The sequence below is a fragment of the Nycticebus coucang genome, chromosome 17 (assembly GCF_027406575.1).
Source record: "Nycticebus coucang isolate mNycCou1 chromosome 17, mNycCou1.pri, whole genome shotgun sequence".
NCBI classification, from domain to species: domain Eukaryota; kingdom Metazoa; phylum Chordata; class Mammalia; order Primates; family Lorisidae; genus Nycticebus; species Nycticebus coucang.
In genome coordinates this window covers 18,441,425-18,459,120 of record NC_069796.1, presented here as the reverse complement: position 1 = coordinate 18,459,120, position 17,696 = coordinate 18,441,425, and the positions used below count along the sequence as shown (strand labels likewise).

The window sequence follows — 17,696 nt, the reverse complement described above, 5'->3', positions numbered from 1 at the left end:
TGCCACAACACCCAGCTATTTTTTTTTTTTTTTGAGACATACTCTCACTATGTCGCCCTGGGTAGAGTGCTGTCGTGTCACAGCTCACAGCAACCTCAAACTCTTGGGTTTAAGGGATTCTCTTGCCTCAGCCGCCCAAGTAGCTGTGACCACAGGCATCCACCACAAAGCCTGACCCATTTTTTTTTTTTTGTGGCTTTTTTTTTTGTGGCTTTTTTTTTTTTTTTTTTTGGCTGGGGCTGGGTTTGAACCCGCCACCTCCGGCATATGGGTCTGGCGCCCTACTCACTGAGCCACAGGCGCCGCCCGCCTGACCCATTTTTTGGTTGCAGTTGTCATTGTTGTTTGGCAGACCCAGGCTGGATTCCAACCCGTCAGCTCTGGTGTACGTGGCTGGTGCCCTACCTGCTGAGCTACAGGCATTGAGCCTGTTTTCACTTAACTTTTTAAGAGGAAATTAGTTTTTCAAAACATAGACTGGAATATAATTTTTCTGACAAAATAATGTTATCATTCTTACTGCAAATAAAAATTACTTCAAAGACACAAAATAATGGAAAAAGGCTTATACTATCCACAAGATGACAAAAGTGGTAAGACTCTGAAAAGACTGAATTTCTATTAATTATTCATCTTCATGCAATTATTTAAATGGCCAGAAACAAGCAGTTTAAAAATAGCAAGATTTTAAGATCCTTTTAAAGTAAATACAAGGAAGTTGAAAAGTAAATTGGAAAACGTACTACTTATGTGAAGACTTATTCGATGAAACACTACCCCCAAGTGGAAACTACACAAAGTGCAACAAATAGGTAAGCCTAGAAAGCTGGATAAATGATGTGCAGTTAAACAATATCAGAATAGATTTATCTACAATTCTCCACATTAGAGAGCACTAAATTAACACTGACCCATTCGGTCATCTCACTATCACCAGAGCTAAATCACTGGGAGAAAACCTTAAACAGAAAAGCACTGGATAGATATCACCAAGATGGCTGAGATGTCCAACACTCACCTCCTGGACAAAGAAGGACCAAAACAGCAAATAACTACACTTTGAGTAGAATGTCTAAGGGAGCAAGGAAGTGCTGAGGCACAGAAACTATGGATGACAAGTTAAGAGAGGGAAGCGGAGCACCCAACTGGAATCAGCTCAAAGCTGGGGAGGGGCTCCCCACTGTGGGGAGAAGGTAAGAGGAACATCACAAATGCCTGCAATCCTAACTACAAAAGAGCCCCACAATGTTCACAGGCCCTGAGCCTAGTATGGGTAGCTGCCTGTAGTTCACACAGCTGAAGTACTAAACAGAAGGTCACGCTGAGTCCTTTCCAGGCCCCAGGACCCAACCTGCAACAGCTCCACACTACTTGAGAATGCATCCCCTGATGGAGTACATCCTACCCTGACCAACAGCCCCTGCATCTCCTCACCTCTGGGGCCCCACCTCATCTCTACATGACTACATCAAAAAGGGTATATCACCAACACTCCAGCTAGTCCCAGCAGCAGAACCATGATCCCACACCCGAGCCCACTCAGTGTCCTATACTCCAAAAAAGGAACAGCTAAGCACAGCAGGGAGGCCCGCCCCAATCTGAAAGAACTGACACATGCACTGCTTAGGGACCAAAGATCAGCCCACCTGGCACCTACTACCAGAGGCTCTGAGGTTCTCTCCCGCGGCAGAGCAACCAGGTGCTACACATGCGCCACAGGGACCAAGACACCTGATACCACCAGCAACCCCCTCCCTCTAGGGGCACAGCTACCACATACCATGCACATCCCTAGGAACCAGTCCATCCAATGCCTGAGGCTGCCAGTGACCCCATAACCTCTGGTGAGGAGCTACTGCACATGATGCATGCCCACGAGGGTCTGAGGACTAACCCACCCAGTGATCCCTATCCCCAGTAAAACTGTGCCACTCTATACTAACGTTAAAGCCACTGAGGCACATGAAGACACTGTAGATGTTAAACACAGTCAAAGAAATCACATGGAAATTACACTTTTGTGCCCAGCCAGAACCTAAGCCAAAAATATACAACCCAACCAACATTATAGGCCACATATACAAGAACAAGTCTTTCCTTATGAAAGTTACATCATGGCTTGGCACCTGTAGCTCACCAGCTAGGGCACTAGCCACATACACCAGAGCTGGTGGGTTCAAATCCAACCCAGGCCTGCCAAACAACAATGACAACTCCAACCAAAAAATAGCCGGGCGTTGTGGCAGGCGCCTGTAGTCCCAGCTACTCGGGAGGCTGAGGCAAGAGAATCACTTAAGCCCAAGAGTTTGAGGTTGCTGTGAGCTATGACACCATGGCACTCTACCAAGGGTGACAAAGTGAGATTCTTGTTTAAAAAAAAAGAAAAAAGAAAAAAGTAGAAAGATTTCAAATAACCTAATAATGCATCTTAAGGAACTAGAAAAACAAGAACAAACAAAATCCAAAACGAATATAAGTAAAGAAATAATAAACATTAGAGCAGATATAAACAAAATTGAAACTTTAAAAAAGCACAAAACAAAAAGACGGTGTTCTAAAGAGATAAAATTGATACTCCATTAGCTAGACTAGAAAAAAAGAGAAGAGATAAAATTAAATAAAATTAGAAATGAAAAAGGAGATATTACAACTGATACCAAAGTATAAAGGCTCATTTAGGGCGGCACCTGTGGCTCAGTTGGTAAGGCGCCGGCCCCATATACCGAGGGTGGCGGGTTCAAACCCAGCCCCGGCCAAACTGCAACCAAAAAATAGCCGGGCGTTGTGGCGGGCGCCTGTAGTCCCAGCTACTCGGGAGGCTGAGGCAAGAGAATCGCTTAAGCCCAGGAGTTAGAGGTTGCTGTGAGCTGTGTGAGGCCACGGCACTCTACCGAGGGCCATAAAGTGAGACTCTGTCTCTACAAAAAAATAAATAAATAAAGGCTCATTTAAAACTATTTTTGAACACCTGCACACCAACAAATTAGAAAACCTACAGGAAAGGGATAAACTTCTGGACACACACAACCCACCAAGAGTAAACCAGGAAGAAACAAAAACCTTTACAGATCAATAATAAGAAACATAATTGAATCAGATATATCAAGTCTCCCAACAAAGAAAAGCCCAGGACCAGGCAACTTCACTGCTGAATTCTACCCAACTTTTTAAGAAAAATAAACCCCAATTCTTTTCAAACTGCTCTAAAAATCTGAAGAGGAAAGAATTTTCCAAACTTATTCTATGGGGCCAACATAACCTTAATACTAAAATCAGATTAAGACACAATAAAAAAATTCCAGGCCAATGTCTCTGATGAACACAGGCACAAAAATCTTCAACAAAATACTAGCAAAGTTGGGCAGCGCCTGTGGCTCAATGGAGTAGGGCACTGGCCCCATATGCCGGAGGTGGTGGGTGCAAATCCAGCCCCGGCCAAAAACTGCAAAAAAAAAAAAAAAAATACTAGCAAAGCAAGTGCAACTGCACATCAAGACTATATAACATGATCAAGTGAAATTCACCCAGGGATACACAGACGGTTCAACACATCCAATTTTATAAACGTAATACATCAAATCCACAAAATGAAGGGGAAAAACCATATGATCATCTCAATAGACACAGAAAAACCATTTGCTACAATTCAACATTTCTTCATAATAAAAACCCAACAAAAAGTTCATTAACTCTGAAGGGTTTTGTCAAGACACCAAATCTTTTCCCTATTTCTATCATTTTAAATAAAATTAGTGATTAGTCTGTTAAAGTTTTTTCCTAAAAACTCATTCCCAATATTTTATTAAATACTTGCTATATTGAGAATCTGAGGTTCCAGGGAATTCTAAAACACACTTAGAGGCAATAAAAAGAATTCTATAAGTAGGTAAACGAATACCTAAGTAGACGTTATAAAGTTAACAGGCACAGACAGCCTGAAAGCAGGACCATGGCTGTGAGAATGCTTATTTCCCTACATCTTCACAACACTGGCTATTATCATTCTTTCCAATTTGACAATTAAACAATTATAAATGGTAGTTTGTTATTTCTATTCACATTTATTTGAATGTGAGAAATGTAACTAGAAAAGTTGCATTTATTTTCATGGGCTTATTGGCCCATTTAAATTTCTTACTGTTTTTCTTGTTTAGGTCATATTTTATTTGGGATATGTGTATTTCTTATAGATTTCTAAGTGTCCTTTATTTATAAAAATATTTTAATTCTTTGTTATATGTGACAAAAAATTATAAATTCCTTTTCTGAAATGTTGACAGAATAAAGGTAACATTGTTTTCAGTGTTTTGTTACACAGATCAGATTGAGAAATCTGGATTTGTCTTTAATAATCCTATTTGCTGTACAGTACTTTATTCTAGGTTTCCTGTTCTTTCTCTCTGTCCTTTACCCTAGCCTTATCTGACTACTGATTCCAAAGACAATAACAAGAAATAAGCTTTGTGATCAAACCAAGCCTCACCTTGCTCTAAGGGCCCTCCCTTTTGACACCTCCCTTTCAAGTGAGACTTCTCCCATACATTATCTTCTTCCATTTGTGAACAGAACGTGCTAACAGGTCATCAATTTCATCAATTTCACTCGCACACTGTGTCCAGCACTATGCTGGGTGATTTCAGCTCAGCAGGCAGACAGTTTTGCAATGAGGAGTTGCCAATTCTTCTGGAGAATTGTCTATCTCAGTTTCTTTTCTATCCTATCATTTCATTCCTAAATTCCTACAGTCACTGCCCAGGCGGTCTTTTGCCTCCATTCTTAACCTCTCCAGGCTATCAGCAGACTGTTGCTGGGTAATGTTCCTGAAATGGCCTTTATGCTATATCGGTCCATGCTAAATCCCCCTGCAGGGTATTTCCCTGTTATTCACCACCTATCTCTGAAGCATTTCATAGTGTGACCTCACTTTTATGCTTCAATTTGCCACAAACAATTCTTCTCTTGCTGTAGATAAGTGTGAAAAAGTTAGACAGTATTTCCTAACTTCCCACTCACCTACTAAGAATATTATGCTTTACACCTGAAGAGTGTCTATAATAACACACATATTCATGTTCATATATATTGAATCCAAGGATTTGTCACCACTAACTCGTATCTATTGTCAATAACATATCTATAAACTACTTTTATTACCAAAGTAAAATGGTGCTTTGTACTGAGTAATCCAAGAAGTGTGTACAGGATGAGAAGGGGAATAGTATATTTCTTTATTGGAGGGATTGGCTACCTTTTTAATATATTTTTAAAGAAACTCAAATCACACAAGACTCAGAAAGTCCTCTTTCACCCTTTTCAGGGGCAATAACCTCTGACTAGTCTCTGATTACACTTCTTTTTTTCTTTTAATAGACAATTATGAAGTGTTGCACAAGAGGAATTAATAGTATAATAAACTCCAGCAGGGTATGGCTCGCACCTGCAATCCTAACACTTTCGGAAGCCAAAGCAGAAGGCCGGCTTAAAGCCAGTTTGAGACCTGCCTGAGCAACATAGCAAGAACCCTCTCTCTACAAAAACTAGAAAAATTAGCCAGGGATGGCGGCACATTGCTGCGGTCCTAGCTACTTGGGGGACTAAGACTGGAGGAGCACTTGAGCCCAAGAGTTTGAAAGTACAGTGAGCTATGATGATGCCACTGAACTCTAGCCCAGGAGAAAGAGCGAGAGCCTGCTTCAACAAAAAAAGAAAGAAAGAAACTCCAATGTGCTGATCTTCCTTCTCCACTCCCCTTTTTCTTCCCTACAATCCAGTCTCCAAATAGCAATGAGAATGAGCCATTTCACACTTAAATCAGGTCATGTTGCTCTTCTAGTCACATCCCTCAATAGCTCCCATCTCAATCGAGATAAAGCCAGTCCTCACTGAGCTAAATGGGCCTATGTGATCTGGCCTCCTGGACCTCTCTGCTCTCATTTCTCACTTTTGTTCCCCTCAATGACCTTTTTAAGTGCAGCCACACCAACCCTGCTACTCACCCTGAAATACACCAAGCCTACTTCTACCTCAGGATCTCAGCTGCTCCCCCCGCCAGGGACTCTCAGGGCCAAGATCTCAAGGCACACTCCTTCACTTCCTGCAGGTCTCTCCTCAAAAGTCCTCTCAGCATTTTCTATCCCACTCACTTTTATTTATTTCTCCACACCGCCTACCATTATCTCTTATGTTTTTACAGACATATTTGATTATCTGTCCCTCTCCCACTCATAGACACCCCCACAGGGGTAACTTCAGTCTTTCTTGTGTTCCTAGCCTCAAGAGAAAACTTACTATCCAGAGAATTGAGTATGGCTCACTTCAAAACTACTAAATTCCTGGCAGCGCCTGTGGCTCAAAGAGTAGGGCGCTGGCCCCATATGCCAGAGGTGGCAGGTTCAAATCCAGCCCCAGCCAAAAAAAAAAACTACTAAGTTCCCAATCTCCTACTTGAGATACATGCACACATTTCCTCAAAGATGTTACTTATACAAACAAAATGCCCCTTTTATAATCTTGGACTTAGGTTTAGCAGTTCTTATACCAAAATTTAAATATTCTATAAGCTTTTATGTCATGGAATATAAAACATAGCAATCGTATTAACACAAAAAGAGAGAATGTATTAAATGATGCCCTTAACTTTGGGCTTGGCCAAGTGGTTTCCTTTGACCAATGACTTGTGAGTGGAAATAACATGCCACTTCTGAATGGAAGCTTCCAGAGGCACGCAGAGGCATCGTTGTTATTTTCCCTCTACCCCAGTAATAGCAATGTCCCAGAGAGAAGCTGCTCCTTCAGATGGGATCCTGAAATTAGGAAGACAGACAGAGGAGAGCCATAGGCACCCAGAGCTAAAAGGCCACATGAGCATGAAATAATCCTTTATTGTTGTAAACTATTGAGATTTAGAGGTTTGTAAATCCAGCAAACCTAGCAAAAGATGATTTATTTATATGGTTAACAAGCTACTTTATTTCTTTTCTTTCTGTTTTCATAGAATTTTAATTAAAAGTTCTGGTTTTGTTTTGCTTGTTTTCAGATTACCATGAGGGTACACACAATTAGGTCACATTGTGTGCATTTATAAGGGAAAGTCCAAGTTGTGGTTGAGTCCTTCACCCAGGACATGTGCCATATACCCCTTACTTGTCACAAGATAGCTAGTCATAGGATAATCTGATTAATCACTTTCCCAAAAACAAAAAGCTCAGATACATGTATCACTATAACATCTTAGGTTTGCTTATTTCTTTTTCTTCTTTTTTGTTTACTGGGGTAGAAATTGTGCTAAGCAGAAAAATTTAGCATGTAATGCAACCTGGAAACAGTGTATCCACTTGTGCAAATAAAAAGCTGAAGCAGAACCTAAGGGAGATCACAACCCATAGGTGGCCTAGAAAGTTCACAAGAAGGACACAGATGGAAAGGGAGTAGAAAACATCAGTCAGAAATTCTGTACTTTCACAGAGATTATATTTCCCCCCTTTAAAACTAAAGGAAATCAGGCCAGGCATGGTGGCTCGAGCCTGTAATCCTAGCACTTGGGAGGCTGAGGTGGGTGGACTACCAGAGCTCACGGGTTCAAGGCCAGGCTGAGCCAGAGCGAGACCCCGTCTCTAAAAAATAGACTGGCGTTACGGCAGACACCTGTAATCCCGGCTATTTGGGAGGCTGAGACAAGAGGATTGCTTGAGCCCAAGAGTTTGAAGTTGCTGTGAGCTAAGACACCACTCTGCCAAGGGTGACCAAGTGAGACTGTCTAAATAAATAAATAAATAAATAAATAAATAAATCTAAACTAAATCGGGCCTGCCAGGCAGGTTTAAGCAAATGCTTTTTCTTCTGCTCCTCCTGGACTCTCATCAAGACATGATGTCATATCATGTCTACGATAACACGAAGACAATACATAGACACAGCATCCCTCTTTATTTTAGCTTTTTCTTAGACTTCCAAAACTCTTCCTGTGAATTTAACAAATGCAGAGGTAATAAGGAAATAAGGGGAAAACGACCCACCCAAACACACAGTTATAAATTTTTTATAAAGCAAATGTATAAATCAAGTTATATCTTAGTAAAACAAAAAAAAATGGAAATACATTCAACCAATTTCAGACACATCAGCTCCTCCCCACAAAAAAGACTATATCAACGTTTAAAGAACCAATGAATAAAAGTATCTTCTTTACACATAATGTAGGTTCTTTAGGAGATAAAACCTGAAATGTGATCCAGGCACTTGTGGAATTATGTATACAAAATGAAAATAAGTTACAAGGTAAAAATATTAAGGACTAAAAAGCAGCAAAAAAGAGGAAGAAAAGAAAAAACAGTTACAACATGGGAAAATCTGGCAAAGAAGCCCTGTTCCAATATTACAATGTCAAAATTTGTCCATGCCCTAAAAATGGATTTGCAGATAGCAGCTAAAATTTAAACAAACATCCAAAGTGCCTGAGTTCCTTCCATAAAGTTAAGCTACACAGCCACATTGAGGGAGAAGAAATGTATTCCATGTCCCGCTTAGGCCTTTGTTTAGAAAATCTCACTGCTTGATTACTCATTTGTTACAGATGCCTCTATAAACAAATTGAGAGAAATGTGTCTGTCTGTATATACTAGTAAGATGCAAGAAAACTGGAATTAGGAGGTCATTGCTGGGTCATAAAATGTGCCTTCACACAGCCCTGCACTTAGCACTCATTTGGTTCTTCCTTATAAGGACTTGGTTGGGCACAAATTCATTCTTTGTGTCCACACCAACCACCAAGCTCATCAGGCAAGTCCAAACCATTTAGATTACTAAAACCTCCCACCTTTGAGACTCTTCAATCCAGTATCTTCCAACTGATCTCCTCCCTATTGTTAAGCAAAAAATTGTGTAACTGCCCCTTCAATTAATTTTTAAAATTTCCTCAATGTACACAGCTATGATTTAATTAAAAAAAAAAAAAAATTTTTTTTCTTTTAAAAGTTTCCAATTGAAGGCAGTGCCTGTGGCTCAGTGAGTAGGTACTGGCCTCATATAGGAAGGGTGGCGGGTTTGAATGCAGCCCGGGCCAGCTAAACAACTGCAACAAAAAATAGCCAGGCATTGTGGCGGGCTCCTATAGTCCCAGCTACTCAGGAGGCTGTGGCAACAGAATCCCCTAAGCCCAAGAGCTGGAGGTTGCTGTGAGCTGTGACGCCATGGCACTCCACCAAGAGCCACAAAATAAGACTCTGTCTCAAAAAAAAAAAAAAGAATCTTACCACTCTGGGAGGTCAATGCAATAGACTGCTTGAGCTCATAGGTTCAAGACCAGCCTGAGCAAGAGCAAAACCCCCATCTCTAAAAATAGCCCAGGCACCTGTAGTCACAACTACTCGGGAGGCTGAAGCTAGAGAATAGCTTGAGCCCAAGAGTCTGAGGTTGCTGTGAGCTATGACACCATAGCACTCTACCAAGAGTGACAAAGTGAGACTCTGTCTCTAAGGAAAAAAAAAAAGGTTCCAATTGAAAACTTTTGATGCTGGCTTGGCGCCTGTGGCTCAAGCGGCTAAGGCGCCAGCCACATACACCTGAGCTGGTGGGTTCGAATCCAGCCTGGGCCTGCCACACAACAATGACGGCTGGAACCAAAAAATAGCTGGGCATTGTGGCGGGCGCCTGTAGTCCCAGCTACTTGGAAGGCAGAGACAGGAGACTCGCTTGAGCCCAGGAGTTTGAGGTTTCTGTGAGCTATGATGCCACAGCACTCTACCCAGGGCAACAGCTTAAGGCTCTGTCTCAAAAAAAAAAAAAAAAAAAGAAAACTTTTGATGCTTTTGATGAAAGAGGTAAAAAAAACCCATGCTTCAGATTCCTTGACACCAAACTTGCAGTTCTCAAAATTCAGTTCTTACTTTTATCAATATACTTACAGGGACTCTCCTTTGATTTTGCACCAGTAGATGAACATTTTATCTTTAAAACTTACAGCCCAAAATTTATTACAGTCATGAACTGAATTTCCTTTTACACAATAAAGACTTGCCCTTCTCTATCAATTCAACATGTTAGGCTGGAAATTCTGTGAAACTAACCCACTTTAAAAAGTAAATTAAGGCTGGGCAAGATGACTCATGCCTGTAATCCTAGCACCAACTGGGAGACCAAGACAGGAGAAGCCCTGGAGCTCAGGAGGTCAAGACCAGCCTGAACAAGAGTGAGACCCCCATCTCTACTAAAAATAGAAAAAATCAGCCAAGCACTGTTATGCATGCCTATAGCCCCAGCTACTTGAGAGGCTCACTGAGGCAGGAGGATTGCTTGAGCAATTGCCTGAGAATCAGAATTTGAGGTTTTGAGGTTGCTGTGAGTGAGGCTGATGCCACAGCACACTAGCCTGGGCAGGAGAGTGAGACTCTGCCTCAAAAAACAAAAAAAGTAAGTTAAAAAGTCAGCCTTGAGGGAGGAAAAAAGTGGTCAGTACTAAAGTAAAACTGAATGATGATATTCAACCTTGGTAAATTATTTGAGAGAAAGACAAAGGTAACTTATAAGACTGTTCAGTTATCAGCTACTGATTTCATTAAAAAGAAAAATACACTCACTTACCAACAACTGATGCTCCTCTTTCTGCAAAAGCCAGGGCATAGGCTCGGCCCAATCCTAATCAAAAACAAAATAATCAGAAAATTGGAAATGTCAGCATAATTTTTTGGTCTACTCAACTCAACCCCCACAGTGAAGTACTTGGCGAGCAATTAATAATATTGCAGCACTACAGTCTTCATTGGTGCTCTCAACCTGTCCTCTATCTTCTGCTTGCAGATGGTTGAAAAAGTTTAAAACTACATTTTCCACCTATTCTACCTACCATTTCCTATCATTCTACTTAGCTGCTAGGATACTAGCTGTGAATTGGCTTCCACCATTTGACACATTTGCATAAAATTAAAAGATGAAAGTGAGGCAGAGGCTACCTTACTGTGAGTTCTGGCTGTTGCTGTTGGTTAAGAAGCTGATTTTCTTGAAACTTTCTAGGCATTAAGAAAAGAAACAGTGGCTGCAGAGGCAACTTCTTGATCCAGCTCCCTCATCCTTAGATGGCAGCTTCCATATTTCAGCTTCCTGGCGTCCAATAGCTACTTGGACTGTGCCAGGCTCCAATGATAATCTCAGAAGTACTGGCTCCTTTAAAGGATCAGCTCCATATTGTTCCAGAAGCCATTCCAAGAGGATTCGTGTTCCTGCTTAAAATATCTACTGATTTTTATGTCATGAACTGAACACTGACTATATAATTAAACACAAAAAAATACTTAATTCTAACTCAAAGCTATCAGATATAAATTTATATATCCAAAAAGAAATACACACATACACATAGGCATAGAATATCTCAGGAAGAATATTTAAGAAACTAACAATTAGTAGTTATCTCTGGGGACTAGAACTGTGTGGCCAGCAACCAGGGGTAGAACGCTTACTTTGCATTGCTTAAATTGTTTTAACATATGCATATTTTTTGTGTTTTACATTAATTGATAAACTTCACTGATAAATAAAATAATTTACATGTAGTATAAATTAATTGATAACGTATACAAATAACAAACTGAGATAAATTATCAGGCTTTTACAAGAACCACCCAAAATATAGTTTTCCAAAACTATAAGCTATTATATAACCAAATAATTTATTTTAGATTTAATCCCCTCTGAATGGATAAAAGAATACTCAGCCTGTTTATGAACAGAAGATACTAAGTTCATAACTGTCTAATTCAGTGGTTCTCAACCTTCCTAATGCTGTGGCCTTTTAAAACAGTTCCTGTGGGTCACGACCCACAGGTTGAGATCCACTGGTCTAGTCACAACTCTTTTAAGATTTCACAAAATCAATTTGGTGGCTTGCAAAGCATTAAACAGAATAAAAAATAAAAATTTCAGGGCGGCACCTGTGGCTCAAAGGAGTAGGGCGCCTGCCCCATATACAGGAGGTATAGGGTTCAAACCTGGCCCCGGCCATAAACTGCAAAAAATAAAAAATAAATAAAAATGTCAGTGTGGGGCGGTGCCTGTGGCTCAGTAGGTGGGGAGCCGGCCCCATATACCGAGGGTGGCGGGTTCAAACCCGGCCCCGGCTGAACTGCAAACAAAAAATAGCTGGGTGTTGTGGCAGGCGCCTGTGGTCCCAGCTACTCGGGAGGCTGAGGCAAGAGAATCACTTAGGCCCAGAAGTTGGAGGTTGCTGTGAGCTGTGTGATGCCACGGCACTCTACCGAGGGCCATAAAGTGAGACCCTGTCTCTACAAAAAAAAAAAAAAAAATGTCAGTGTGGCCGGGCACAATGGCTCACACCTAGATGGGAGTATCACTTGTGGTTAGAAGTTCAAGACCAGCCTGAGCAAGAGCAAGACCCCATCTCTACAAAAAACAGAAAAATCTGCTGGACATAGTGGCACGAAGTGCCTGTAATCCCAGGTAGTTGGGAGGCTGAAGCAAGAGAACTGCTTGAGTCCAGGGGTTTGAGGTTGCTTTAACACAGGCTGATGCCACTACACTCTAGCCAGGGCAATACAGTGAGACTCTGTCTCCTGAAAAAAACTTTTTCAGAATATACTACATTTACTATACATTGTATCATAAATTGATTTCAAATGTACATGTGTACATAAGTGTACTTGCTAATGGTGTCAAAACAAACAGTCTCTGTCCTTGAGCGGCCTTCAAATATAACCCCTGAGAAGGAAAGTCATCCTTGGCAACTACAAAGGTTTCTAAGAAGATAATCACTGGACCTCCTACATAAAAGTCTTTCAATGGCGTGGCACCGATAGCACAGTGGTTATAGTGCCAGACACATACACCGAGGCTGGTGGGTTTGAATCCGGCCCAAGCCAGCTAAACAACAGTAACAACTGCAACAAAAAATGGCCAGGCATTGTGATGGGCACCTGTAGTTCCAGCTACTTGGGAGGCTGAGGCAAGAGAATCACTTAAGCCCAAGAGTTGGAGATTACTATGAGCTGTGACACCACCACACTCGAACAAAAGTGACGAAGTGAGACTCTGTCTCAAAAAAAAATAAAATAAAAAATAAGTCATTCAAGAACTGTCAAAAAAGGTTTAAAACATCAAGTGCATCACATTATTTCTATCAACAGCAAAGTGTAAAAATGTTCTCCTAAAAAATATTTAGAAGTTGTAAGTATACTCATATATATGTGTATATATATATGTGTGTGTGTGTGTGTGTGTGTGTGTGTGTATATATATATGGACATGGGTATAACCAAATAGACTCAGTATCAAATACTTGGCCTCCAGTTAATACTAAAAGAATTTTCTGAAGGACAACATGAGAATCCATTGTATCAAGAGAGATATGAAAATACGTAGGAATCAACTGACAGAATTCCACTGTTCGTGACTTTTTTTTTTTTTTTTTTGATAGAGACAGAGTCTTACTTTACCGCCTTCAGTAGAGTGCCATGTCATAGGACTCACAGCAACCTCTAGCTCTTGGCTTCTGCCTCAGCCTCCCTAGCAGCTGGGACTACAGGCGCCGCCACAACGCCCAGCTATTTTTTGGTTGTTCAGCCGGGGCTGGGTTTGAACCCGCCACCCTCGGTATATGGGGCCGGCGCCCTACTCACTGAGCCACAGGACCCACCCCACTGTTTGTGACTTTTAATTTATAATTCAATTAATTCATACATTAGGGACCTTCTATAAGGTCCTACTGGTGGAGAATCTAAAGTGCATAGGGTCAAGATGCCTGCATTTGGGAGGTTTATAGAGATCACCCACTGGTGGGAAACTGGTGTCAAATCTCACTGCAGGACATCTATGAGGGTGTGAGTTGTCAGTTTTAATATTTTTGTCCTTTAAAAATGGGGTTATTGGGCGGTGCCTGTGGCTCAGTCGGTGGGGCGCCGGCCCCATATACCGAGGGTGGCGGGTTCAAACCCGGCCCCGGCCAAACTGCAACCAAAAAATAGCCGGGTGTTGTGGCGGGCGCCTGTAGTCCCAGCTACTTGGGAGGCTGAGGCAAGGGAATCGCTTAAGCCCAGGAGTTGGAGGTTGCTGTGAGCTGTGTGACGCCACGGCACTCTACCAAGGGCCATGAAGTGAGACTCTGTCCCTACAAAAAAAAAAAATGGGGTTATTTCAGGGCGGCGCTCAATCGGTAAGGCGCCGGCCCCATATACCGAAGGTGATGGGTTCAAACCCGGCCCGGCTGAACTGCAACCAAAAAATAGCCGGGCGTTGTGGCGGGCGCCTGTAGTCCCAGCTACTCGGGAGGCTGAGGCAAGAGAATCGCTTAAGCCCAGGAGTTGGAGGTTGCTGTGAGCTGTGTGAGGCCACGGCACTCTACCGACGGCCATAAAGTGAGACTCTGTCTCTACAAAAAAAAAAAAAATTAAAAATGGGGTTATTTCCATTTTGCCAATCCTGATATTTAGGATGATCTGGCAACTTTTCCACTGGCTGGTCCACAACAGAGATGTCTCAGCTCTCCAGTTTCGCAGTGTCCCCATCCCACAGCTACTGCATTCCTCTATCATTTGCCTGACCTTTATACGTATTTGCCTTGACAACCTTTGCCAAGACTCTAGTGGACTTTGAGTACGGAAAGGTATGCTAAGCAATACAAACTCCAACGTGAAGGGCCCTCTCACGAACTTGAAATCATCTGACATGGGCAAAAAAAAAAAAAAAAACCACTGAATTATTGACTTTTCAGGGGCGAAGGGCTGACATTTCTACAACTCAGGGGGGAATTACTGCTCCCGGTTGGATTTTCAGTCTTTTAAAAGACTTGACAACGGCTTAACGGAGTTAGTGGCCGAAAGAGCAGCGCTCGACGCCCACGGCTGAGCTGCAGGAAGAACTTTTACCCAGTTCTGCAATCAGCAGCCCAGCCTGGCTTCTGCCCTCAGGGCAGACCTGGAGCCCCGGGAAGGCCCTGAGAGACTGGGCAGAAGCCGGCCGCGCCCGCCTGGGTGCCCGGGTGCTTCTGGCTCGTCCCTCTTGACAGATGCGCCACCTCGTCACACCACCACCACCACCACCGCGACCACCCGGCGCACCCGCCCGCTGCCAAACGTCCCTGCCACCGCCGCCCGCAGCCCCGGGACCCCCGCTGCGGCTGCGCGCCGATCCCGGCCCGAAGGGGGTGCCCCGCCTCCCACCTTCGCGTGCTCACCTCCCCCCGCGCCGGTGACCAGTACCACCCGCCCGTCGAACCTCAGCGGCGAGGCCATGAGTCCAGCCAGCAGCGACCCACACACACACAAACATACACAAACTGAGCGGCCGGGCTCGGGCTGCGGGACGGGGAGGAGCGAGGGAGCGGCGCGGGCGGGCGAGGAGGGAGTGACCTGCCAGTCGGGAAGCAGGGCGCCGAGAGTTCCCAGTGCGCATGCGCGGGGCTCCCGGGGAACCCTGGGAAATGTAGCCGCAGACGCCGCAGGCGGGAGGACCTGTGGAGGAGCGAGGAGCGCGGCGGAACCGGGCCGTTCTGCTGCCCGAACCTGTGCGGCAAGATGGAGGACGCGACTCTACGTTCATCCGTTCACCTATCGCTCCGTCATTCGCTCCACACATGTGTTCTGGGTTTAGGCGCTTACCTAGAGAAAGAGCTTGAGATCCCTCTCCCCTGAATGGCTTTCAGATATAGACGCTGGGAAGGAAAGTCTGTCTTACCAGTGGTAAAGAATTCTCAGAATGTAATCCCTGGGCTTCCTGCATGCAAAAATCATCTGCAACTATCAAAATGCAAAGTCCTGGACCCCCACCGCTGATTTCCCCGAAGGAGTATCTCAGGGGATCAAAAAAAGTTTTGACCAGTGTTCCTAAAAGGTTTTTGCATTTTATGTGGAGACCAGTCAATAGAGTATCATTCATTCACTTAATATTTATTGAGCATCTCCTGGGATTTAGGCACAAATTAACAGATGAGCCATAGAATTCTGAGCTATTCAATGTCAGATGGTAAACTTTGAACAACAGCACAACGTAAGACTTGGGACAAATGTGCGTAAGCTAATGATGTCAAATTAAACAGACCCCAACCTTGCTGTGGAGGAGGAAAACCTTTCTTAAGCAGGTGAAGCAAGGGACATAAAGAAGTGAGCCCTATGGAGAAAGGAGGGGAATTTACAAGCAACAGAAACACTGGCTGTATTTGGGGAGGAAGAGAATGAAGCCACAGAAGTAAGCAGATCATGTTTAGATGTTTGAATTTTGTGCTGAAAATGGCTTTAGGTAGGATTACTCCAAAGAGTGATGGGAACACATTTACATTGTGGCATGATTGCTCTACCCCATTTTTGGAAGATTGATTGAAGGTGTACATAAAACACTTGGGGGGAAATTATGGAGGCCAAAAGTAGGAAAGAGGAAATGTTGAACAGGGAAAGTTTTGAAGTATACTATATTTGGAAATGGAGCCAATAGGTCTTTGTTATTAATTGAAATGAGTGTGAGGGAGGAATGATTGAAATAACCCCATATTTCTGGTCTGAGGATCTAAGTAAGTTATTCTTCAAAATAAGCCATTCATCAAACTAATAGTAGGAGAAGAGCAGTTTTTGGAGGGAATATGACTTCAATTTTAGAAAAACCGCATTTCAGAAGGGAAGTGAAGCTATGATGAGAGTAACTAAAAGCTCTGCTTTTAGAGCCCTGAAAGTTTAGTTTCAATGCTCAGGCTCAACTAGAGAAATCATTCTGTAACTCAAACCTAAATCTCCAAAGAGCATGTTCTTTCACAGCTCACCCCTAAACCAGCACCTATCTCTTTCTGCTGCTCATCTACATCTCCCTCATGATGTTTGACCCCTGAATTCTGGTGGTCCCTAAAACCCAAGGGGATTAGCTCCGAGGGCACTGGATCCAAAGATAAGAAAGCCCTTCCAGGCTGGGCGAGGTGGCTCTTGCCTATAATCCCAGCACTGTGAGAGGAGGAGCCAGGTGGATTGCTTGAGCTGAGGAGTTCTAGACCAGCCTGCGCAAAAAAATACCTAAGTGGGCATTCTGCGGGGGCCTGTAGTCCTAGCTACTTGGGAGGCGGAGGCAAAAGTATTGCTTGAGCCCAAGAGTTGGGGGTTGCTGTGAACTATGACATCAGGGTACTCTACCAAAGAAGACTAACACAATTTCCAAAAAAAAAGAAAGAAAGAAAGAAAGCCCTTAGACATAAGAAAGCAGTAAGATGTTCTGTCTGCAGAAGCCAGACCCTGCTCTTGCTCTTTGGACCAGGACCTCACCACACATGGTGTAGTCACCAACTATGGGGCTTAATACCTGAAGGCAAAGCCCACTTCCCCATCCCAAAGCCACCCTGCCAGTACCCCACTGACCTCTCCAAAGCCACCCTGCCTTTTCAGAGGTAGTGCCTACCCATTCCACTATCCCTGACTTAGACCAAAAACTGAGTTCTTTGCTTACCACTAGACAGGCCCCTGAACATTTTGAATGCAGGCTTGCAGCGAACTGTGAAAGTGAGCCTTGAGCCATTTGGGAATCTGAGGTTCAAGAGTAAACCTGTGTGGTAACTTATTGTGTGGTAACTCATTACACTTTGGTCTTCATGCCCCTTTTCCCTGCAGGGGAAGCTGACACCACTGGGCCAACAGAGCAGAACCAAACTTCCTCAAGCCAAAGCCAACCACTTTGCCCAGCTCCAGCAAGACTCCAGACCATCATGCAGGATCTCTGTT

At 43.2% G+C, this 17,696-nt stretch overlaps 1 protein-coding gene across 2 annotated transcripts in view; it reads right to left on the bottom strand.

The window, feature by feature from the left end:
• The window catches only part of HSD17B4 (hydroxysteroid 17-beta dehydrogenase 4), an 86,324-nt gene extending 68,835 nt beyond the window's left edge, over positions 1-17,489 (bottom strand). Inside the window, exons 1-2 of one of the 2 annotated variants that reach the window (XM_053567505.1) lie at positions 17,425-17,489; positions 10,579-10,632 (exon numbers count right to left, since the gene is read on the bottom strand). In XM_053567505.1, the coding sequence (XP_053423480.1) occupies positions 10,579-10,632; positions 17,425-17,446 (76 nt within the window). In that variant the 5' untranslated portion in view covers positions 17,447-17,489. Of the gene's footprint in view, positions 1-10,578; positions 10,633-15,178; positions 15,358-17,424 lie in introns of those variants that run through there. The other variant, XM_053567504.1, reaches the window with a different exon arrangement.
• Between the last annotated feature and the right edge of the window lie 207 nt (positions 17,490-17,696).